This window comes from Malaclemys terrapin, chromosome 1, assembly GCF_027887155.1.
Source record: "Malaclemys terrapin pileata isolate rMalTer1 chromosome 1, rMalTer1.hap1, whole genome shotgun sequence".
NCBI lineage: Eukaryota > Metazoa > Chordata > Testudines > Emydidae > Malaclemys > Malaclemys terrapin.
In genome coordinates, this window is record NC_071505.1 from 353,583,047 (window position 1) to 353,608,359 (window position 25,313).

Genomic DNA, 25,313 nt, shown 5'->3' on the forward strand with positions numbered 1-25,313 from the left:
TCAGCACTTATGTAGGTGAAAGGTCTTGAACACATATGTACTAACTTTGCAATCAGGGTGAAAGGTCACACACATATATATGCTAACTTTGCCTTAGCTGAACCTATTAATAAGACAAATAATCAAACCTATAAGAAAATAAGAAACTTATGAGAAAAGATATGTAGGCAAGCAAGCAGGCTAGCTTTTAGGCTACAATGCAATATTTATTGGGGTTAGTTCCAAGGAAGCATATTCCAAAGTCCTTCACACCAGTTGGGTTTATCTCAATACATCAACAGTGTTTAACTGTGTTCTAGAGTAACAGCCGTGTTAGTCTGTATCCGCAAAAAGAAGAACAGGAGTACTTGTGGCACCTTAGAGACTAACAAATTTATTAGAGCATAAGCTTTCGTGGACTACAGCCCACTTCTTCGGATGCATAAAGAATGGAACATATAATGAGGAGATATATATACACACATACAGAGAGCATAAACAGGTGGGAGTTGTCTTACCAACTCTGAGAGGCCAATTAATTAAGAGAAAAAAAACTTTTGAATTATCACTTCAAAAGTTTTTTTTCTCTTAATTAATTGGCCTCTCAGAGTTGGTAAGACAACTCCCACCTGTTTATGCTCTCTGTATGTGTGTATATATATCTCCTCATTATATGTTCCATTCTTTATGCATCCGAAGAAGTGGGCTGTAGTCCACGAAAGCTTATGCTCTAATAAATTTGTTAGTCTCTAAGGTGCCACAAGTACTCCTGTTCTTCTTTTAACTGTGTTCTGAAGCCCTTCACACCAGTCAGGCTTATCTCTAGCCTGCTACAACACAGACCCAGGGTCTGGGCCACACCCCCAAAGCTGCAGATCCCAACTGAAACCAGCTCAGCAGAATACCTGTCTCCAGCACTCAGGCACCCAGCCCCAATGAAACCAAACCCGAGATACATTCATCTTACAATGCATAAAATGTTATACAGTATAAGTTCATGTTCTTTCCCCTCTTTATCATTGAAAGAGAGAGATACACAAACTGTCTGCCTCCCTAGGTAACAGTTACTAACACTGGGTTTATTAATAAACAAAGGTGTTTTTATTAAATATAAAAAGTAGGATTTAGGTGGTTTTAAGTAATAACAGACAGAACAAAGAAAGTTACTAAGCAAAATAAAACAAACATGCAAGGCAAAGATTGTTACACTAAGAACCTGATTACTGCAATATATCACTCTCCAAGATGTTCCAATAATCTTCTTGTACAGAATAGACTCATTCCTAGTCTGGGCCCAATCCTTCCCCCTCGTTCAGTCTTTGTTAGTTCCAGCAGACATTTTAGGTGGTAAACAGGGGGTTTCCTCATGACTGACTGCCCCTTTTTATATAGATTTGAAAAAGGCAGGAGTCCTTTGTCTCAGTTTGACCCCCTCCCCAACTTCCTATGGAAAAGTACAAGATTTAAGATATATTCCAGTATCAGGTGACATGGTCACATGTCCCTGAAAGACCCCCAATCTCCATTAACCACGGGCTGGATTGCACTTACACAGGAAGGCTTGCAGGTAAACAAGCCCATTTGCAGCCAATTGTCCTGGTAAATTGGAGCCATCAAATGCCTAATGCACCATTGATGGCCCTCACCTGGTATGACTACATCAGTAATACAAGTTCATACTTCATATTTCTAACTTCAGATGTAAGAACGATACATGCATACAAATAGCAAAATCAAATTCAATACATAGCAACTGTTTCAATGAGATGTTACAAGAGGTATTTCACATAAAGCATATTCCAGTTATGTCATATTCATATTCATAAGCATTTTTTCATAAAGCATATGAAGTGCAATGTCACAGCGCACAGTAAATCACTGCATATATTCAATAAAACACCTATTGAGGATACTTTAGATTATTGTAAAGTCAAATAAATGGTTTTGAAACAATTTCAGATTACCCCTGAAACTTATAGAATGAATGATTTAATTCCAGGAGGAGGATGGGTGGGAGCCTGCCCACATCTAAAGGCTCCTCCCCCAGCCTTGTGGAAGGAGCAACTGGACCAGGGATCCAACTAAATATGGGGAATAACTAAAGAATAACAGGGTCAGAAGTGGAGGTTAAAGGTTATGTGGATGAGGGGAAAGCAGTGGATGTGTTATTCCTTGACTTTAGCAAAGCTTTTGATACGGTCTCCCACAGTATTCTTGCTGGCAAGTTAAAGCAGTATGGGCTGGATGAATGGACTGTAAGATGGATAGAAAGCTGGCTAAATCGTCGGGATCAACAGGTAGTGATCAACGTCTCCATGTCTAGTTGGCAGCCGGTTTCAAGCGGAGTGCCCCAAGGGTCAGTTCTAGGGCCGGTTTTGTTCAATATCTTCATTAATGATCTAGAGGGTGGCATGAACTGCACCCTTAGCAAGTTTCCAGATGACACTAAACTGGGAGGAGTGGTACATATGTGGGGGGGAGGGATAGCTCAGTGGTTTGAGCATTGGCCTGCTAAACCCAGGGTTGTGAGTTCAATCCTTGAGGGGGGCCACTTAGGGATCTGGGGCAAAATCAGTACTTGGTCCTGCTAGTAAAGGCAGGAGGCTGGACTCAATGACCTTTCAAGGTCCCTTCCAGTTCTAGGAGATAGGATATCTCCATTTATTATTATATGCTGGAGGGTAGGGATAGAATACAGAGGGACCTAGACAAATTGGAGGATTGGGCCAAAAGAAATCTGATGAAGTTCAAAAAGGACAAGTGCAGAGTCCTGCACTTAGGACAGAAGAATCCCATGCACTGCTACAGACTAGGGGCTGAATGGCTAGGCAGCAGTTCTGCAGAAAAGGACCTAGGGGTTACAGTGGACAATAAGCTGGATATGAGTCAACAGTGTGCCCTTGTTGCCAAGAAGGCTAACAGCATTTTGGGCTGTATAAGTAGGCGCATTGCCAGCAGATCGAGGGACATGATCATTCCCCTCTATTTGACATTGGTGAGGCCTCATCTGGAGTACTGTGTCCAGTTTTGGTCCCCACACTACAAAAAGGATGTGGAAAAATTTGAAAGAGTCCAGGGAGGGCAACAAAAATGATTAGGGGGCTTGAGCATATGACTTATGAGGAGAGGCTGAGGGAACTGGGATTGTTTAGTCTCCAGAAGAGAAGAATGAGGGGGGATTTGATAGCTGCTTTCAACTACCTGAGGGGGGGGTTCCAAAGAGGATGGATTTAGACTGTTCTCGGTGGTAGCAGATGACAGAACAAGGAGTAATGGTCCCAAGTTGCTGTTGGGGAGGTTTAGGTTGGATATTAGAAAAAACCTTTTCACTAGGAGGGTGGTGAAGCACTGGAATGGGTTACCTAGGGAGGTGGTGGAATCTCCTTCCTTAGAGGTTTTTAAGGTCAGGCTTGACAAAGCCCTGGCTGGGATGATTTAGTTGGGAATTGGTCCTGCTTTGAGCAGGGGATTGGACTAGATGACCTCCTGAGGTCCCTTCCAACCCTGATAGTCTATGATTCTATGATTCAAAACTAGCGATCTGGAGTGGGACACCGAGCAGAGAGCTCCAGACTGCACCCACTATGCCTGAAAGCTATCTAAGGAGCCAGCAGATGCTACCTATAGGAACTCTGCCCAGATTCATGAGACGAGGGAAGAACAGAAATAGGCCCCACAGTTGCAGAGCACCTCCCTATCCAGCTTCCTACTCCTTGTATTGTATAGGGCTACTTTGGCCAGGGCCGGGAGAAGGTTGATGAGGGGGTCTCACGACTTCATGAGGCTACAGACAAGGTGTGCATATATGAAGACTTGTGAGGAAAATTGCAGCCAGAAACTTGACAGGAGGTTCTGGAGGAGCTGGATTGGGGCTACAAACTGGAGCATTCCAGATAGGAACATGTTATGGTCTCCCTCATGCCGCAAAAGGGGCAGGCATTTTGGATGGTGGTGAACCATGCCAGGCACCTGTCCATGCTCATGGCTCCATGAAGGAGCTGCCAACAGATATCCCCGGCGAGTCATGGTAGCAGGGTGGAATATTGGCTGGCCCACGAGTGTTCCTCACCCTTTACCAGTAATGTAAGGTCCCAACACTTGGTATCAGGATGGGACATGAGGGTGAGGAAGTGAAAGGTGTAGAGCACAAGCAAGTAGAGTTGTTCCCTTGGTGCAGTATGAAAGTGAACTGGCTGCAGGTCGCACAGCCATCTTGAGTTTTAGAATCATAGAATATCAGGGTTGGAAGAGACCTCATGAGGTCATCTAGTACAAGCCCCTGCTCAAAGCAGGACCAACACCAACTAAATCAGGTTTTGGAAGGGAAGGGGCTGTGGGGGGTTTGTGAGCCAGGGGCCCAATGACAAAGTCTGGAGAGCCAGGGTGAGGGGCAGATGGGGAGCACCCTCTCGCAGAACCTGCTCAAGGAAAGCACAATGATTAACAGTGCTGCACAGATACAAAGGGATGTTTTCTATTGATATGAAGAAGGCACACTTGCTGACTTTTGAGATCACTAGGTTGATCTACAGATTGTTGAAAGGTACACAGAACTTTACAAGAACACCTGTGGGTAACACTACAATGTTTGGAACACTTTTGAGTTGTACGGTCAAAATCTGAAAACTGCTTGGGCACACTGCAGCTGCATTAGGCAGTGACCAATAATCCGGCAGTAAACTAAGGGGTGAGGTTTGACACTCTATGCCCCAAAGCTACACCCTGGCACCACCATAATTACTATAGTGATATCATTATGATATTTTTTATACCAAGTGTGTCATGTAAGGTAAAAATGGAAAAGTTTTGATTTCTGAATATGATTAGCCAATTTGTGTGCATGTATCACTGTTATACCTAAAGTTATGAAAACATGTGACACTGGACTCCATCTTGTGCCTTAGTTTGTACTTGTCTTTATTTCTTTGGTAACCAATGTCATGGAAAAAGTCACCCACGCATTGATTTTAGTTCACAGACACAAGCCTGAGGCCAGTTTATTGCAATACATACCAACGCGTTGGGGTAGCAGTCCGAAAACTACCACACCCAATCACAGCTCGCAGGCTGCCTTTATTCTTACAAACCGCAAACATAGTACGTCATTTACAAAAATAAAAGAGTTGCGGTCTGTTCCCTTTCTCGATACCTTCCTCATAATTTTTCCAAGAATTGGGTGCATATTGGGTGGGGGGCTTCTTGAAAATCCTGATGCAGTTAAAACTTGGCACCAGCTAGGGTACATTCTCGGAAGAGTACATGGTACCTTACGGGGCGTTATGGTCAGTGTATCGGGGAGGGGTTGACAGGAGGCCCAAAGAAGGAGCGTGATTAGTTAGTTTGCATTTAGCTAGAAATTCAGGGAGGTCACAGAGCACCCAGAAGAGAACCATGATTGGCTACCTTGCATTTAGCTGGAATCACGGGCGGGGGCGGTCTCAGCTCACCCAAAGGAGAAGCTGCATTTAGTCAGTTTACATTCAGCTAAAGTTACCTATTGCTTCACACAAGCGGTTATTATATTTTATCAGCCATGAACATATTTCATTAGTGCTACTGCTGGGGCTTTTTATTCTTTCCCTCCTTGGCCCCCCCTCCCTCCTCTGGTCATGACCCTTGACCGCGTTTGGCAGGAGGATGTGTCACTGAGCATAGTTCAGGCTTGTGGCCTGCAGGCCGGGCCTATATGACGAGTCTTCGCCGATGTTCTGATCGGTGCAAGGGAGGCCAGCCAGGCCTATTCCCCCACACCAATTTTGATTTATTAATATAATCACTTAAAATCTGCTCAGGAAGAGGGGCTGGTGCATTGTCGTCTCCACACTGAGGGAGCGGCAGACTGGGTAATAAACTTACACTGGTCAGGCTTCTGATCACAGCAAGATGATACATCTCCCGAGTCCTAGGCTGGGGAGTTCCGGGGAATTGGCTGGCATCTTTCTATTGTGGTTCATGCTTGGCTAGTGAAAGCATTCTTGTAACTGCAACTGGGTCTGACCCTGTCTGTGTATGGCTGAGTAAGTGCAAGGCCTGGAGAGGATTGCAGCTTGTCACAGGCACACAGTGTGAGAGATGCCCAGATTGGCATGCCAGATGGTTCAGTGGTACCCAAGTTCCGGGTTGTGCTCTAGGGAAGTCCGTCACACCCACCCAACAAATAGGCCCATGTCCCTCTTGTCATATAGACAGTTACTAATGGAGAGACTGTAATTATGGCAGGGAAGACAGGACTCCTGGTTCTGTCTGTCACTCTCTGTATGACCTTGGCCAAGTCACGTATCCCTGGGCCACTGTTTACCTGTCCATATAATTGAGATATGTTCATAAGGACTTTCCTTTGCTAAGTGTTTTGAAGATCCTGAAATGAAAGATACTTCACATTATGATGATAGTTACTGATAAGAATTACTGATCTCTGATCCCTTAGAGACAGCCCCATGTGCCTGAAGACAGTGTTCATGTCTCCCCTTAGTCATTTTCCTCCAGATCTGTCTGTCTACTGTCTATTCTGGGCATTTAACCCTATGGAGATCTAGGCATTATCTCTAGTTTTCTTACTAATCAACTATAGCTATTACATATACACAAATGCACAGAGCAGCCAATTCCTCTCTGACTCAGGAGAGAGCTCAAGAGTTCTCATCTCCCTTTGGGAAGTTCCCTTAATTACTGTTTACTCCTAAAGCTGGATAAACAGCACAGAAGCACAGGGATGGAAAGAGAAACATTGGCTAGAGTGTCTCTAGTCTCCAGCCTGTTTACATCCAGATGCTGCTTTGCCCCCAGAGGCTGAGTGAACCCCACTGGGATTGCACAGAGCTATATTATATATGGTGCACACACCTGTGTTGTCTCTCGGCGTGGGGTGTTGCTGTAGATGCTGTCGAGAAAGAGCTGTGGGACATGGCTACCTGAAGGGGATTCTCTGGGAGGACACTTTCCTCTCAGAATTCACAGGTACCCGTCTCTTCTGAGGAGATCACCTGCTTGACAACCCAGTGCGACATGGGCGTGGTGGGACAGAGAGTAAGTCTGTTTTCCTTTTCATTCTTCACAGTCATTAAACCTCCCAGGCTGCTAGCCACAGGTGACGAGCTTGTACCAATGACATAAGCCAAAATGTCCATCTTTACTGTGCCCCCCAGCTGATGGCCTCAAGCCCGGAGGTGGCTGCATTTCAGTGGCACGGGAATCTCTCAGGATGAAAGGTGTTAGTAGGTGTACAATAGAAAGCCAATTTTTGAAGCCATAACACGTAGTTTACTCAGACCCCATTCAGGCAAACTGCCCTTGGAGTAAGAACTGAGTAAAGATCTCAGGACCCAGCTATGCATTTCAGTGCTCTCACTGCTAAAGGGGACAGGAGAGGGGGGCTGTTACCTGACTTTTATCTGCTAGAAACTTGAACAATTATAAGGATTTTTAAACATGGGCAAGACAGCTTATCTCCTGACTTCATTCCAGAAGTTGACTGAACTGTTATGCCTGAAACTTTCAAAAAAATAATCATCTGCAAGCAGACACCCCGCATGGGAAATTTCACTCCAAACGTTAAAAGTTTGGCAAAGTTATAAGCAACTGAAAATGAGTGCTTCTAATTGAAAGTGTCAGACCACCTTAACTAAAGATGGTGCCACCTAAAAGGCCAATCCATTTGTGAGCCCCATGCAGCTAAGCAGTTTGTTTCAATAATGTATTGGCAGGAGTTCCTCAGGCCAAATAGGGATTATGTAAAAAAAAATATTTTATCAGTATTATATGTTCAGACTTCCAATGTAATTGAATGTTCCCTTGTTCAAGTGTTGTGAGAGACAGTAAATATACATGCCTGATCAACTTTCTCTTTCAATGGATTCATGGGGCTTAAGATCAGAAGGGACCATTACATCTTCCAGTCTGATCTGTATAACACTGGCTATTAAATGTCATGCAGTTACCCCTGTATTGAGCTCTATAACTTGTGTGACTAAGGCCTGGTCTTCTGTGGGAATTTATCTAATAGAATATTAGAGCCAGAGAGTGTGAAGGGACTGCAATGGTCATCTAATCTAACCCCTTGCCAAGATGCAGGATTTGTTGTGTCTAAACCATCACAGACAGATGACTGCTCAGCCTCCGCTGAAAAACCTCCAGCGAAAGAGCTTCCATGACCTTCCAAGGCGTCTGTTCCAATGTCCTCCTGTTCTTACAGTTAGGAAGTTTTTCCTGAGATTTCAGATTGCCTCTTGTCCTGACCTCTGCGGCAAAAGGAAACAATTTTTCTCCATCTTTTTTTTTTCTGGTAGCCTTTCAAGTATCTGCAGACAGCTGTCATGTCCCCCTTCAATCTTCTTGTGACAGGGTCGACTGGGTGTAGCCTGGGACTGTGGGAGCGCTGTGCCCCCTGAACTCTCCAGCCTGGGCTGTCTCTCTCAATGCTTTGCTAGTGACAAGAAGCAAACCCCGCCAGGCGCTGTCATCACTCAGCACAACCGCATGTGGAGCCCCACACCCAGCTAGATTGCATGAATGCGCCCAGAGCCACTCCTGAATCACACAGAGAAAGGCACCAGCCAAATCCCCCCAGCACTCTAGCTCAGGAATATATCATCTTTATTAATTGGTTCCCCACTTCATCAATGGAAAGTAGATGTACATCAGCCTTTGTAAAAACACTTCAGGCAAACTCACTGGTAAAGATAAACAGAAAAAATAAGTTTATTGACTACAAAAGCTAGATCTTAAGAGACTATAAGAGAAAGGGAAAAAAGTCAGAATTAGTTACCAAAGAAATAAAAGGTAAGCATGCAGTCTAAACTCTCAACTCTATTGGAATGGGCAACATATAGATTAAGCAGTTTTTCTCACCCCACTGGTCATTGCACTTAATAGCACACAGGTTTCACCCTTGAAGCCTGGGCCAGTGCCTCTTTTGGGCTCTTCAGTCTTTTGAGTGTCATGGTTGCTTGCAGCATAGGTGGGGGCAGGAGAAAGGCAAATGCTTAGGGTCCTGGGTCCTGTTTTATACCCTTAGTCCATGTGCTTGTAGAACACACGTCCAGGCATGTCTGGAGGGCATTGCTGAGTCTCCAGGCAAGGTTGGGCAATTCCCCTGGTGTGGTCTCGTGCAGGTGAGTCTTTGAATTATAGCTCCCTTGCTGGACAATGGCTGTTGATGGTTGTTTGAAACCCTGCCTGGGCATTGGTTATTTTCCTTTCTGTTGTCTCTGGGGAGCCAATATCTGGCAGATTCCCCAACTTTTAGCATGTTTTAGTGATAACCATACAACACAATCTCATAACTTCATATGCATTATTGATATATACATATATGGATAGGGAAATAATTTTCAGCAGATCAGAACCTTTCCCCTGATATCTTACATGACATGCTTTGGATGCAAAATCGCAATTATATAAAAATGAGGGATATGGGGGGCTACAGGGTGCTCCCCCAAAGTATAGAATGTCACACACCTTCCCCCCCGCCCCCCGCAACTAAACATACTCAGTTCCTTCAGCCTTTGCTCCTATGGCTTGCATTACATGCCTTGGATCACCTTTGTCTCTCACCACTTGATACTTCCCAGTTTCTCTACATTAGTGGTCTCCAAGCTTTTTATGCACAAGATCACTTTTTTGATTTAAGGGCAACCCAGGATCTACCCTGCCCCTTCCATGAGGCCCCAACCCTTCCCCAAACCCCGCCCACTGCACACACACCCTTGTTCTCCCCCACCCTCACTCATTTTCATCTGGCTGGGGCAGGGTGTTGGGGTGCTGAAGGGGGTGCAGGCTCTGGGCTTGGGCCAAGAAGTTCAGAATATGGGAAGGGGCTCTTGGCAGAGCCTGCAGCAATATGTTGGGGTGCAGAAGTGAGGGGTGTAAGGGAGTTTGGGTGTAGAAGGGGGTTCCAGGCTGGGGCAGAGGGTTCAGGTGCAGGAGGGAGTGAGGGGTTCAGGCTCTGGGAGGGAGTTTGCCCGAGCCTGGAGCCCCCTCCTGCACCCCAACACTCTGGGTGCAGGAGGGGGCTCTAGTTTGGGGTAGAGTGTTGAGTGCAGGAGGGGGTAAGGGGTGTGGGCTCTCAGCGGGAGTTTGGGTTTGGGCTCAGGGCTGGCACAGGGTGTGGTGGTACAAGCTCCGGCAGGGAGGCGCTTACCACAGGCAGCTCCCAGTTGGCAGCACAGTGGGAGTCAAAAAGGCTGTCTCTGTCTGGCTGGCCCCACGCCACTCCTGGAAACATCTGGCTGTCAGAGGGCAGGCTGGTCTCTGTATGCAGCCTGTGGGGGGAGAGGAGAGTGGGTCTCCATATGTTGCACTGCTGCCCTTTCCAATGGAAACAGGCCAATGTGAGCTGCTTGGAAAGTGCTGGGGGCAGGGGCAGGAGCTACAGACCAGAGACATGCCTGCACTCAGACAGCCAGCTACTTCTGGGGGCCAGGCAGGGAGAGACAGCCTGCGTGTGACCAGGATCGAATGGTAGAAGCTCCAGGTGACCATTGCTCTCAATAATTTCTATACATTGGTGACGCAAAGTGGATACAATTCTCTAGCAAAAGACTATAAAGGCGGCTGCATCTTTTCCATTTTGTCTTCATTCCTGCTTAGAATCATAGAATATCAGGGTTGGAAGAGACCTCAGGAGGTCATATAGTAGAACCCCCTGCTCCAAGCAGGACCAACACTAACTAAATCATCCCAGCCAAGGCCGTGTCAAGCCAGGCCTTAAAAACTTCTAAGGATCGAGTTTCCACCACATCCCTAGGTAACCCATTCCAGTGATTCACCACCCTCCTAGTGCTTCTTGTCTTCATTCCCGTTTCTTACCTCTGGGATAACCTTTCTACAAAGGAAGCTCTGAACAAAGGACTGAATGAGTTTTCAAAGATAATGGCCAATGGCTCTGCAATCAACTCCCTCAGCACCTTTGGATGTATTAGATCTGAACCCATAGACTTGTGCATGTCCAGCTTTTCTAAATAGTCCTTAACATGTTCTTTCACAACTGGGGGCTGCTCACCTACTCCCCATACTGTGTTGCCCAAAGCAGCAGTTCGGGAGCTGACCTTGTTTGTCAAGACCGAGGCAAAAAGCATTGAGTACTTCAGCTTTTTCCACATAATCTCTCACTATGTTGCCTTCCCTATTCAGTAAGGGTCCCACACTTTCCCTGACTTTCTTCTTGTTGCTAACATACCTGTAGAAACCCTTCTTTTTATCCTTTTCATCCCTTGTTAGCTGCAACTCCAACTGGGTTTTCACCTTCCTGATTACACCCCTGCCTGCTCTAGCAATGTTTTTTTATATTCCTCCCTAGTCATCTGTCCAAGCGTCTACTTCTTGTAAGCTTCCTTTTTGAGTTTAAGCTCACCGAATATTCACTTTTAAGCCAAGCTGGTCACCTGCCATAGTTGCTATTCTTTCTGCACATCATGATGTGTTGTTCCTGCACACTCAAGAAGGCTTCTTTAAAATACCACCATCTCTTTTGGATTCCTTTCCCCCTCATATTGGATGCCCAGGGGATCCTGCCATCAGTTCCCTAAGGGAGTAAAAGTCTGCTTTTCTGAAGTCCAGGGTCCGTATTTTGCTATTCTCCTTTCTTTCTTTTCTCAGGATCCTGAACTCAACCGTATCATGGTCACTGCTGCCTAGGTTGCCATCCACTTCTACTTCCCCTACCAATTTTTCCCTGTTTGGAAGCAGCAGGTCAAGAGGAGCACGGCCCCTAGTTGGTTCCTCCAGCAGTTGTACCAGGAAGTTGTCCCCAACTCTCTCCAAAAACATCCATGATTGTCTGTGAACTACTATATTGCTCAATAGGCTTTTCTCCAGTTTCATACTGGAGCTGTAAGCAAGCATACCACTCTCTTACATACAGTGCAACTTCTCCACATTTCTTCCCATGCCTGTCCTTCCTGAACAGTTTGTACCCATCCATGACAGTGCTCCAGTCATGTGAACTGCCCCACGGAATTTCTGTTATTCCAATCACAGTATACTTCCTTGATTGTGCCAGGACTTCCAGGTCTTCCTGCTTGTTCCCCAGGCTTCTTGCATTCATGTACACAGGGCCGACTCCAGGCACCAGCTGACCAAGCTGGTGCTTGGGGCGGCAGACTGTTCGAGGTGGCATTCTGCCCAATCCTAGGGCAGCACGACCGCTTTTGTTTTGTTTTGTTTTGTTCTTGTTCCGCTCCGGCCACCCTGTAGGGGGTGGTGGCGTGGAGAACCAGAGCGCCCTGCAGGGAAGTCCTCTTCCTCCCCTCCCTGCTGACAGGAGCGGAGCCCTCGCGGCAGGCGGCAGGAGGGGGCGCAGTGGGAGGGGCCGCGTGGCAGCACCCCTGCTGTAGCTCTGGATGCCCCCTTCTCTCTCTCTCTCTCTCCCGCCTGCTCCCTCCGCCCCCCCACCGCAGCCGGTCCCCCTGCACCCACGCTCTGGTCACGCCACAGTTTTTTTTTTTTTTTTTGCTTGGGGCGGCCGAAAAGCCAGACCCGGCCCTGCATGTACATGCACCTAAGATAGCTAGCCAATTTCCCTACTTTCTCAGTATGAATCAGGAGGCTTCCCATCTTGTACCCTCCTCCTTGTGTTTCCTCCCAGTATCCCTCTTCCTCGCTTACCTCTGGGCTTAGGTCACCGTCCCCCGGTGAACCTAGTTTAAAGCCCTCCTCACTAGGTTAGCAAGCTTGCCTGAAAAGATGCTCTTCCCTCTCTTTGTTAGGTGGATCCCAACTCTCCCTAGCAATCCTTATTCCTGGAACAACATCCCATGGTCAAAGAATCCAAAGCCCTCTCTCTGACACCAACTGGGTAACCACGCACTCACCTCTACAATTTGACAATCCCAACGTGGGCCTTTTCCTTCAACAGAGAGGATGGATGAGAACATGACTTGTGCCTCAAACTCCTTTATCCTTCTTCCCAGAGCCATGTAGTCTGCAGTGATCTGCTAAAGGACATTCTTGGCAGTATCATTGGTGCCCACATGGAGAAGTAGGAAGGGGTAGCGGTCCGAGGTCTTGATCAGTCTCAGCAAACACTCCGTCACATCTTGAATTCTAGCTACAGGCAAGCAGCACACTTCTCGACTCTCCCTGTCTGGTCAGCAGATTGCTAATTCCGTCCCCCTTAGGATGGAGTCCATGACCACCACCACCCATCTCCTCTCTTTGGGAGCAGTGGTCATGGTTCCCCCATTCCTAGGACAATACATCCAATGCCTTTCGGCCATTGGGGTCTCCATCTGATCCCTTCCCTCAGAGGGCTCTTCCAAATCCTTCTCCACAGCAGTACCTGTGCAGAGAGCCTGAAAACGGTTGTGCACCTCTATCTGCATTGGGGGTGTGTAGGTTCTCCTCTTTCTTCTTCTGGAGGTCACATTCTGCCAATATTCTTCCCCGTTCTGCACTGTAAACTCTGATTCTTTGGCATGTTTTTCTTCCAGAATGAAATATTGACTTCTATCCAGAAAATCTTCATTTTCTCTGATTCAACGCAGGGATGATACTTGGTTATTTAGTCCTTTAACGTTCTCTTCCAATATGGAGACCAGCTTGCACTTGATACAGATGAATAAAGTATCCACACTCTTTTTTTTAAAAGGAGATATCCTATCTCCTAGAACTGGAAGGAACCTTGAAAAGTCATCGAGTCCAGCCCCCTGCCTTCACTAGCAGGACAAAGTACTGATTTTGCCCCAGATCCCTAAGAGGCCCTCTCAAGAATTGAACTCACAACCCTGGGGTCAGCAGGTCAATGCTCAAACCACTGAGCTATCACTAAACTCGTATTTAACGCTGCTGCCTATTAAGGTTGCCACAACCACAATGTGTGGGAATTATTGATGTATGGAGCATCATAAAATATAGAATTGGCATTAGTATAGTCAGTTCATAGTTTATTTCACAGTGTGTAATATTAATATTGTCTCTCCATACAGGCATTTGTACTGCGACCATCACCCTAGACTCTGGGCACATAAAGGAAGTCAGTGAAACATATGGTACATCCAGGAGACACCGTTCTGCCTCAGAGTTGGACACATTCTCCACTACTTCATGTCAGATTCCAACACAACCAACTTCACCAACCTCTCCACCTTCATCCTGCTGGGCATTCCTGGCCTGGAGGCATCCCATGTCTGGATCTCCATCCCCTTCTGTGCAATGTACACCATAGCCATCTTCGGGAACTTCACTATTCTCTTCATTGTGAAGAGGGAGCCGAGCCTCCATGAGCCCATGTACTATTTCCTCTGCATGGTGGCCATCACCGACCTGGTCCTGTCCACGTCCACCGTGCCCAAAATGCTGAGCATCTTCTGGTTCAATTCCAGGGAGATCGATTTCAGTGCCTGCCTCACCCAGATGTACTTCCTTCACTGCTTCTTAGTAACGGAGTCTGGGATCTTTGTAGCCATGGCTTTTGATCGCTATGTGGCCATCTGTGATCCCCTGAGACATTCCATCATACTGACAAACCCCATGGTGGCCAAGATTGGCCTGGCTGTGGTGCTGCGTGGCAGCATTCTTGTGCTCCCCTATATTCTACTTGCGAGGCGGTGGCCATATTGCAGAACCAACATCATACCCCACTTGTACTGCGAGCACATGGCCGTGGTGAAGCTGGCCTGTGCTGAAATCCATGTCAGTAATTACTACAGCCTCTCTGTGGTATTCTGTGTATTCGGTCTGGACCTATTTTTTATTACTGTGTCCTATACCCAGATCCTCAGGGCCATCTTCAGCCTCCCCACAAAGGATGCCCGTCTCAAGACTTTTGGAACCTGTGGCTCCCACATTTGTGCCATCTTAACCTTCTACATCCCATGTCTCTTCTCCGCCCTCACGTACCGGTTTGGCAAGAATATGGCCCTGCATTTCCACGTTCTCATTGCCAGCATTTACCTTCTGATGCCCCCCATGCTAAACCCCATCATCTACGGGGTGAGGACCAAACAGATTTGGGACAGACTGCTCCGGCTCTTTACTCATAAAGGGACCTAAAGTTTTCTCCTGGTGCTCTGGTTCTTAGACCGAGCTCCATGAAGAACTGGCTGGTGACATGGTCCTGGGCCCTTTCCCCTAAATCACTCACTGGCCAGTCAAAGAGACATTAAACCCTTTCCTGGCTTTACTGGGCTGTGTCAGGGTGACAAACGAGGGAATTCATTTGTGTAGAACTCAATAACTCATAGGACTTCCACCTTTCTTATTGCTGGTAACTAGACCCCTGACGCCCTGCCCCTGGCTTGTCCTCTTCCCTCATAGCACAGCCTCCTTCTCCCCTTTTCTCTCCCTATTCCCCCAAGACCCTGCCCCTATTACTCAGCTACAAATTCCCAACAAAAGAGACCACACTGTGGGGATGGTTCTCGGAGCTCTTTGCCCTGAGCCATGACTTGGGGGCAGGGCAAGGGATGAAATTTGACGGTAGAAGGACAACAGCTGAGAGAGGCTGTAGGATAATCCCCTGCGTTAGCTGGGATACCTGGGAGGGTGGGTTGTTGGGCAGAGCCTGGGGTGGGTTCTGTAGCTCACAGGAGGGAAATAAATGACACATCTGCCATTAGCTGGCTATTTATACACGTACACGGCACCTTATCTTGAACTACAGGCCACCCATTGCCCAGGGCCTGAAGCTGAACAGGGAAGCTTAGTCTAATGTACACTTTGCATGACGCTTTTAGTCACTACATCTAGCAGCTCTTTAGCTAGGCAGCGTTCTCCCCATGTCATGGACCGACTGAGCCACACAGAGGTAAAGTGAGTTACCCAAGGACACACAATGAGTCAGTGGCAGAGCTGAGAATCAAAACTGGGAGTCCTGACCTCACCAGAACCATTGCTCTGGCTATGAACTGGCACTGTTCTCATACCGGTACAGCAACAATAACCATAACTTCAGACACAAAGGTGATACATGTACATAAACAGGATAGTCATATTTAGCAAATCAGAGCTTTCCCATTGGCACCTGACAGGACATATTATGTACAACATTTGTTGCAATTGTATAATCAGGGTAGCAAAAATAATAAAAATGGTCATATTCAATCATACAGCATCACACCGTGTTCTCGTCCCACAATGGTGCTACAGCTACTAGCCACTTAAATTAAGGACATTTACCGGGTTCTAGCAGGGACGCAGCTGGGACACTAGAGCCATGGGAGGATGGGAAGAGCAAATAAAAGCTTATTTTGCCACAGGGAGCCTGCACCTTGTACAAAGACGGGAGGAAAGAGTTCTTTAAAAGTAGAGGTGGATGTCCGTGAACTTGGCTGTTTCCTCCAAACGTCGCCAGCCAGCCCCCTGGCTTTCAACAACCTTAACTTGTGTTTGACTAAAGCATCTTCCAGTAAGGTATCAGGGCTGGATCCACAAAGGCACTCAGTTAAATACTGAACTTCGGTGCCAGTGCATTTCTCAAACCCCGGCTCATCTTCTACCTAACCCTGCAGGAGCCTACAGTTCCTCCAGTAGCCTGCACAAAGCAGCCTGAGCGCTGACGCTGCTCCACAGCTAACAAGCTGCTCAGAGTCTTTGCTCAGGCCTCAACTCTCGTGGAATTCTCCAATGAGGTGTCTCCCCCCTGCATCTCCCCAGCAGGCCCGATCTGTTAGGGGTTCTCAGACCACGGCTCCTGGATTGGGCCTTGCGGGTTGGGAATGTCTGTGTGCATGTGCATCCATGTGTGTGTTTGTGCACATGGGTCCATGTGTGTTTTTGCACATAAACCCGTGTGTGTGTGTGTGTATCTGTGCATGTGCATCTGTGTGTGTGTGTGCACGTCAGTTTGTGTGTGTGTGCTTATGCGAGCTCATCTGTGTCTGTGCACATGTGTCCGCGTATATGGGTGCACCTGCATCCTTGCGTCTTTCTGCATGTGGATCCATGTGTGTGTGCCCGTGGGTCCATATATGTGTGTGCACATGGTTGAGTGTGTGTACACATGGGTCCGTGTGTGTGTGCACATGGTTGAGTGTGTGTACACATGGGTCCATATATGTGTGTGCACATGGTTGAGTGTGTGTACACATGGGTCCGTGTGTGTGTGCACATGTGCATCCATGTTTGTGCGCCCCCATAATGTCCCCCAGCCCAGTGGTTTAGTGCCTTGTGATGGGGTATTTCAACCCTACACCAGTGCAGTGGGGGTTGATAAACCTTCTCTCTTGGCCAAGGAGGCCACACCCCCTCAGCTCTGCTGAACATGCTCGAACTGTAGACAGGCTATAAAAGGCCACCGAGCAGCTCAGTCTTGGCTGACCACCAATGAGGAAGGAAGTGTGCTGCTGATTCCAGGCCACGGAGGCCAGACAGCAGGAGACAGAGCCCTACACACAGGCTTTAGATGCCACAGAGAGGGGAGAGACCACAGAGACCCCGAGATGGCAAACTGCAGAGAATTAGTTAGGAAATGACCCAGGAAACTTGGAGGGGAAGTGGCTGCAGACCTGGAGATAGGCTTGCTGTGTTTCACTAGGCTTCCTGTCAAGCAGGTGGGGGGCAACCCTGCAACCATCAGGGCCCTAGGTTCAGACCTATGGAGAGGGAGGAACCGTTTCCCCCTATCTTGGCCACCACCCCTTCTGTGGTGATGGCCCAGCTCACTAGCACTATTAATTCTGTCTGCTAAGCTGCACTGCCCTGATATCTGGAGCTGTTATTGACCCTGGCCACTAGGCCGTGCTGCTCTGACGGCAAGGATTGTATCACCGACTAGGGCCACAGGGCCATTCTGCTCCGAGCCTGGGGACAGCCCTACAGATGCAACCTAGGGGCTGAAATGTCACCCGCATCCACCCCCCAAAGGGAGACAGGTGTATCAACCCCACGGCACACCGTCACCTGGAAAGTGGGAGAATCCGATTCAAATCCCTGCTCCATTGAATGTTTATTTGTCCAAGAGCTCCATCTGGAGAGACTGAGCTCCCCACCCAGAATAGCCATTTGCCTGGTGCTCAGGGCATTCACATGGGATGTGGGAGTCCTCTGTTTATGTCTCTTCTGCAAATAAGGTAGAGCAGAGATTTTGGACCTGGGTCTCCCACGTCTCTCTCGAGTCTCTCATGAGAAAGCGCTGAGGCGTCTTTGCATTTCCCCTTTATTGTAACCATTAGCCCTCCCCCTAGCCAGGTGGGCAGTTCTGGTCTTGGTCTGGGCCCAATAATTATTCTCTAATTACCCTGCTAAATTCTCCACCCCTGTTTGTATTTACCTTTGCTTTTGCCCACTGTTGCCTTATAAGGGCTCTTATCGAGCATTTCAGCTTTTTTGTCAGTGCACATCTGAAAACTTGTGGTTTTGGGGTTTTCCACGTGCACCCCAGATAGTCTCTTCCAGCATTTTACCAGACAGACTCGAGGAAGCCTAGAGATAATGCCCCACAAGATCTATCAATTGCCAGTTCTCACTCCATCTAACAAGTGCTCTAGTGACACTGGCTAGGTCTAGTCTGTTAATCTGAATATCATGTGGTACTATGTAAAACAGATTTCAATGGTCTAAATCTATTCCATCTCCCCAGTTCCCTTTATCACCCACATTTGTGATTCCCTAAAAAAAGTGTGAACTGTAGTACTCCTTCAATTCCTTATTTTCTAAATGTGTTTTTCCATTATTATGCCCAGGACTGATGTCAAGCTAACCACCTTTTAATATCTAAGTCATCCCTTTTTGACTACTTTCATAACATTAGCAGCCTATCAGTCTTCTGGGATATTCCTGGTGTTCCAATATTTATTAAAAATGAACTTCACCGGTGCAGAGATCTCCTCAAACAACACTTTTAGGACGCCTTGGGTGCGTTATATCTAGGAATGTTGATTTAAAAATATTGATCACTAGTAGGTGCTATTTACCATCCTCCATAGTTACCAGTGGACTGGAAAGAAGTTCATGTGATCTGAGTGCATCATCCTGCTTCTTTCCAAATACAGCACAGAAATGTTTATGGAACATTTTTGCCCTGTGTGCATCACTATTAACAGTGTTACCATCTCCATCTAGTAAAACTCTATACCACTCTGTGGGTTTCCTTTGTTTCTAATATACTGAAAAATATTCTCCTTATTTCCTAAGCTCTGCCAGCCACGGATTTGTCTCTGGTGCCTTTTGCTTCCCTTATCCATTTTCAATATTTTATAATTTCTCCTTTCCATCAACTGCTAGTCACTTAGCCTGTTTTAGACGCACTAATGGACAACCTCTTCCTGTCAGTGGATAGAGGTCAGACATCCATGTTCATTCTCCTGGACTTCTTTGCGTTATTTGACTCTGTTGGCAATGAGATACTGCTGTGTCACCTAAGAGACAGCAGGAGTCCAGCGGGATGCATTAAAATGGTCTGAATACTTGGAGGAACACAACCAATTAGTGGTGACGGGAAATTGCAACTCCAGAAGTAGACCCCTCCCTGGTGGAGTCCCACAAGGATCAGTTCCCTCCCTGGGGCCTCTCAAAATCTCCAGGCAGCCATTGTGGGAACTGGTCACACAACATGAACTCAAATGCCAGCAATGTCCACGTGATACCAATCTCCTGCTCTCCTTTGTGTACAACCACACCACTTTCTCCCGGACAGAACAGCTGGCTGAAGCTGGAAACAAGCAAGACAGAGGCAATTCTGGTGGGCGGAGCAAAGCATTTGGATGGTGTGACGAGCAGGGAGCGGGGCAGATTTGACCTGGGCATGTTGCAGGGGGGTTGCAGTGAGGATGGGGACTTCCCTTGAAGGAAGCTACCTGAGCTGTAACCTGAGCCAGGAGGGGGGTTGGGAGAAATAACCCCTTCTGCCCGGGAGACTGAACAAAGGAGAGGAGGAGCTGGGGGGAGGGGGAAGAGAGGAGCTGCGGGAGGAGTTTTGGTTTGGTTTCAGTTTGGGCTGGGTGGTGCAACGCAGGGAACCCCAAGCTGGGGGCTAAGCTCCCTAAACCCCCCAGAGGGACTTGATTGAGGGATTCTGATTGTACCTACATGCTCTGCTTGGGCCTGTGTTCCTGTCATCTAATAAACCTTCTGTGTTACCGCCTGGCTGAGAGTCACGGTGAATCTCAGGAAGAGGGGTGCAGGGCCCTGACTCCCCCACACTCCGCGACAGATGGGTTGGCAGCCACTGTACAGCCATTTTAGGATGAAGTTGCCGCCCACATCCGAGCAATTGTTTTCCTGATGGGATAATTAAACCACCCCCAATGATCAGCAGTAGCTCTGTCTCTCACTGACATAACACTGTCCACACTGGTGCTTTTTATCAGTGAAACATTTGTTGGTTAAGGGAGTGATTTTTTCACACCCCTGACCAAAAACGTTTTACAGACAAAAGTTCTAGTGTAGGCAAAGCTTGAAGACTTTCGACTCCTTGGGGGGTTCAGTTGTTCCATCCCCAGGATTGCTCCTTCCTTCTTTCACCACAGTCCTGTTACCTCTGCCCTCTCCTCTGGTCTCCTCCCCGGTCCCAGGGGTTCCTGGGAATTCATAAGAAGGAGACTCAGTCTGCACTCAAAGGAGGGAGGTGTGATTAGAACTAAAGCAGAGTTACAAAAGCTAACGGAGAACCACGCGCTCCCAGCTGTGTGTCTGGTACAGCCAGCTCTCAATGACTGGTTCTCACTCACCCCCAAACATGTGCTCTGCTTTCAAAGGCTCAGGACACACTTTTAATAGCCAGGGCAGGGCTGTGCATTGTAGCTGTCTCACACCCACCCAGCAGCCTGTGTAACCACCCATTCTTAATGCTGTTCCTCCCCATCTCCCAGCATACTCCTTTTCCGGTTTGTTACACACAGTACCTGTGTCTTCAATAAGCTCCTTGAGACAGTGTTACAATGTGGCCTCTGGTGGGATACTACTGAGAGTATTGATTCTGGACAAATTGCTTACAGCAGGGCAGTCACAGCCCAAGATGGGGGTGGGGGGATGTCCTTCACTAATAAGGCACATCAAACCAGCCAAACAGAGAGGACTTCAGTTTCACCCAACTGGCTAACCAGAAGTCAACAAGCAATTCCCTCAGACACTCCAATTTCCCAGTATCACCACCAGCACCACTCCTTATGGGGATGAATGGTTATGAAAACCAATACCCCAGTAAAATAAAAAAAAAAGATTGTCCCGATCCCAGTGGACCAAGCCCCAGACCCAGGTCAATATATAATTCAGATTTCACCCACAAATCACGCTGTTGTCAATCCTTTAGAATCTAATATCTAAAGGTTTAGTCATAAAAAGAGAGAAATATAGATGAGAGTTAAAATAGATTAATTGGAAACAAATACATACACCAATTACAAAGTTCTTAGTTTAGGCTTGTTTCAGGCTTGATGGGATTACTGCTGATTTAAACCAAACAAGTCTCTGGAGTACCAACATCCCAGCTTGGATGGGTTGTTCAGTCCTTTGTTCAGAGCTTCAATTTGTAGCAAAGTTCCTCCAGAGGTCAGAAGCAGGATAGAAGACAAAATGGATGGGTTTCAAAGGCCTTTTATATCCTCTGCCAAGTGGAAGGACCCCTTTGTTCTTACTCTGGAAAATCACAGTAGCAGTATGGAGTTTGGAGTCACATGGACAAGTCACATGTCCATGCATGACTTGAGTTTTCAGGTAGAGCACTCATTGCTCAAATGCTACCTTGAACGTTCCCAGGAACGCTCCTCAGATGTGGATTAGAGTCTCCCAAGGTCCATTGTTAGTTAAGTGTTTCTTGATTGGGCACTTACCCAGAATAGTCCTTCCTCAAGAAGCTGACCAAATGCTTCACTGATGCTTCTCAGAATCAAACACATTGAGATACAAGTAAATAGCCAATATTCATAACTTCAACTACAAACATGATGCACACATACAGACAGCATAATCCTAACCAGCAAATTACAACCTCCCTTGTACAAGATTTGGGCAACTATGGGACCCTGGTTGCAACAATGGTCTATACAGTCACAGTTCATGTCAATGACATCACACAGGGGCTGTTTCTCCTTCTTTGCACATGAAGGGCCCAGCACAATGGGCCCTGAACTGCAGCAGGGTCTCTGGAGGCTTCCACAACACAAATAATGATCATAAATAATAAACACAATAATCCACACAAATAAGGGCCTAGTTCCCACCACCCTTCATTGCCTTTAGCTACAGATTAAACTCAATCCATGCTTGCCAGCTACAGAGTGTTAGTCACTTGAATACAGTAGGAAATGCCCCCCTGTTCAACTCAGAGAGGAGAATTTGTTCAGTCTCATAACAGTGCTTAAAACCCAGGTGCTTCCTGCAGGCATCTGTCTCCAGATCTATCTGTCTACTCCATCCTGGTTATTGACAGGGTATCAGACCCTATGGAGATCTGGGACTAAGCCCTAATTTTTCTTCCTAATCAACTATAATTTTTACATATATACAAATACACGGAGCAGCCAATTGCTCTCTGACTCAGCACAGAGCCCAAGAGTTCTCATCTCCCTTTGGGAAAGTCCCTTAATTACTGTTTACTGCTAAAGCTGGATAATTAGCACAGAAACACAGACAGGCTGGTCTCCAGCCTGTTTGCATCTAGATGCTGCTTCTCCCCTAGAGGCTGAGCGAACCCCCCCTGAGACTGCACAGAGCTATATTATAAACAGTGCACACCCCTGCGTCAGCTCTCGGCATAAGATGCTGCTGCCGATACTGGAATGACAGAGGTGTGGGACACAGCTACCTGAGGGGGATTCCCAGGGAAGACACTTCCATCTCAGAATTCACAGGTACCTATCTCATGTTGAGAAGCTCACCTCCTCAACAAACTTAGTGCAACGTGGGCATGATGGGATGGACAGTAAGTTTGTGGTACTTTCTGCCCTGCATAGCATCTGAGGGCCCTTGCCACAGTGGATGAGTTTGCTCCAGTATTTTCTGCCCACACCTGTCTACCCCAGCTGATGGCTTAGGGGTTTGAGTATTGGCCTGCTAAACTCAGGGTTGTGAGTTTAATCCTTGAGGGGGCCACTTAGGGGTGTGGAGATTGGTCCTGCTTTGAGCAGGGGGTTGGACTAGATGACCTCCTGAGGTCTCTTCCAACCCTGATATTCTAAGGTGTCTGTATTTTTCCAGTGGATCCTCCAGGAGAAAGGTATTAGTAGATGTATAATACAAAGGCCAAATTCTGGAGCCCTGGCTCATAGTTTGCTCAGGCCCCACTAAGGCAAAACTCCCCTTGGAATAAGAAGTGAGTAAAGACCTCAAAAGCCAGCTGTGTGTTAATGTACAGAGACTGTCACCTCCTCCTCTTGCATTTCAGGGCTCTGGCTGATAATGTCCAATAATGTCTGTGGCAATGAATTACACAGGCCGATTGTGGATTATGTGAACAATTTCATTTTATCAGTGTTACATGTTCAGACTTCCAAGGGAATTGAATTGTCACAGCAAATATAAATGCCTGGTCTGCTTTCTTAATCGATAGATTCCTAGACTGTAAGGTGAGAAGGGGCCATTAGATCATCCAGTCTGATCTCCTATATAATCCAGGCCATTAAATTTCACCCAGTTACCCCTATATTAAGCCTCTTGACTTGTGTGTCACTAAGGCCTGGTCCATAGTAGGATTTTACATTGTAGAATCATAAAGCCACAGGGTCAAAAGGGACCAAAAGATTAGATAGTCTGACACCCTGCCAAGAAACAGGATGTGTTCGGTCTAAACGTTCCCCAGACAGATGGCTGTCCTGCCTCATTATGAAAACTTCCAGCAAAGGCACTTCCACAACCTTCCGAGTCTTCTGTTCCATTGTCCCACAGTTCATAAAGTTAGGACGTTTTTCCTGAGATTTCATCTAAATCTGCTATGCTGTAGTTTGAACTCATTGCCTCTTGTCCTACCCTTTCTGGCAAGAGAGAACAACTTTCTACCACCTTTTTATGGCAGTCTTTGAAGTATTTGAGGACTGTTATCATGTCCCTCCTTAATCTCCACTTTTCCAAACTAAACGTATCTGGTCCCTTCAGCTTTCAATATGGGTTGTGTACCATCCCTTGGAACATCTTTGTCACTTGCTGCTGGATCCAGTTTCCCTACATCGTTCCTATACATTGACCTAGCTATTACTACACTGAAGAACTATGGCAGCATTGCTGTGGCGTGTTGTGTGTTGAGAAGCCCTCAAGCAGATCTGCCAGAAAAGCATCCTGTCCTGATCTACAGACACGGGGAGTTGGGGAATCCAACACTTCCCTTCACGGTTTGTTCCAATGGTTAATCATCCTGAGTGCTAAACATTGGTCCTTATTTCCAGCTGAAATACGTCTGGTGTTTAGCTTCCACCCATTGGGCCTTGTTCTTCCTTTCTCTTCCTGATTTAAGAGTCCATTATTACTATTTATGATAAATACATGAATTTCTTTCGGTCTCTCTCTCACTGTCCGGCATTTTCTCCAGCCTCCAAAAATTGGTGTGGCTCTTTCCTGCACCCTCTCCAATTTTTCTGCATCCCTTTTGAAATGTAGACCCCGGGACTGCCCATTGTTGGTTTCACCAATGCCAGGTGCAGAGGTAAAATCTTTCCCTGGCTCCAACTCACCACTCCCCTGTTTATGCATCCAAGGATCGCAACAGCCCTTTGGTCACAGCACCACCCTAGGAGCTCACAATGAGCTAATTATCCACAATGACCCCTAAATCCTTTTCAGAGTCACTGAATTCCATAATACAGTGGTCTAGTCTATGGGTCAGGCCTGCATTTCCTGTTCTGAGATGGTAAGTTTGCATTTGACTGTATTAAAACACACCAGATCAATCAGTATGCCTGCCCTGGCTTCGTCATTGTAACCACTCTGCCCATCTTTGGGTTGTCCACCAATTTTATCTGCAATAATTTTCAATTTGCTCCCATACCATTAATGAAAATATTGAATAGCATCAGGCCTAGAACTGATCCCAGCAGAGCCACACCAAAAACAATCCCATTGACTGGCAATGGACCATTGACAACTGCTTTCTGAGATCTGTCTGCTAGCCAGTACGCTCCACTGATATTGTACAGTATTCATTTTTTATCTGAATATTTTCCCCTACTAATTGGAATGCCTCAGAAAAATCTCAGTCTATTGCATCTGCACAGTTCCCTTGATCAACCAAATGTGTACTCTCATTAAAGGAAGAAATAAGGTTTATTTTACAAGACCTGTTGTTAACTGGCATTAATTATATTCCTAAAGTTTTTTTTAACTAATCCCATACCAGCTTTTCAATTGTTTCTTATCCTTCTTAAATCTTTTTTTAACTTTCTCTTAATTTTTCATACTTTACGTTTAACAGAATTTTTCTGTATTTACCTTTTTAAAATTATGAATGAGAGGTGTTGCTGATTGGTCAGTTT

The 25,313-nt window shown here is 46.7% G+C and overlaps 1 protein-coding gene across 1 annotated transcript; it reads left to right on the plus strand.

The window, feature by feature from the left end:
* Positions 1-13,974: 13,974 nt before the first annotated feature.
* LOC128833746 (olfactory receptor 52E2-like) lies at positions 13,975-14,967 on the plus strand. Its single transcript, XM_054021855.1, has one exon. It carries the CDS (start codon positions 14,020-14,022, stop codon positions 14,965-14,967), a length of 948 nt encoding a protein of 315 aa, XP_053877830.1. The 5' UTR covers positions 13,975-14,019.
* The last annotated feature ends 10,346 nt before the right edge of the window (positions 14,968-25,313 follow it).

What these genes read in the sequence shown, in the direction of transcription:
- LOC128833746 (XM_054021855.1), top strand. Translation starts at nt 14,020, where the DNA reads ATGTCAGATTCCAACACAACCAACTTCACCAACCTCTCCACCTTCATC.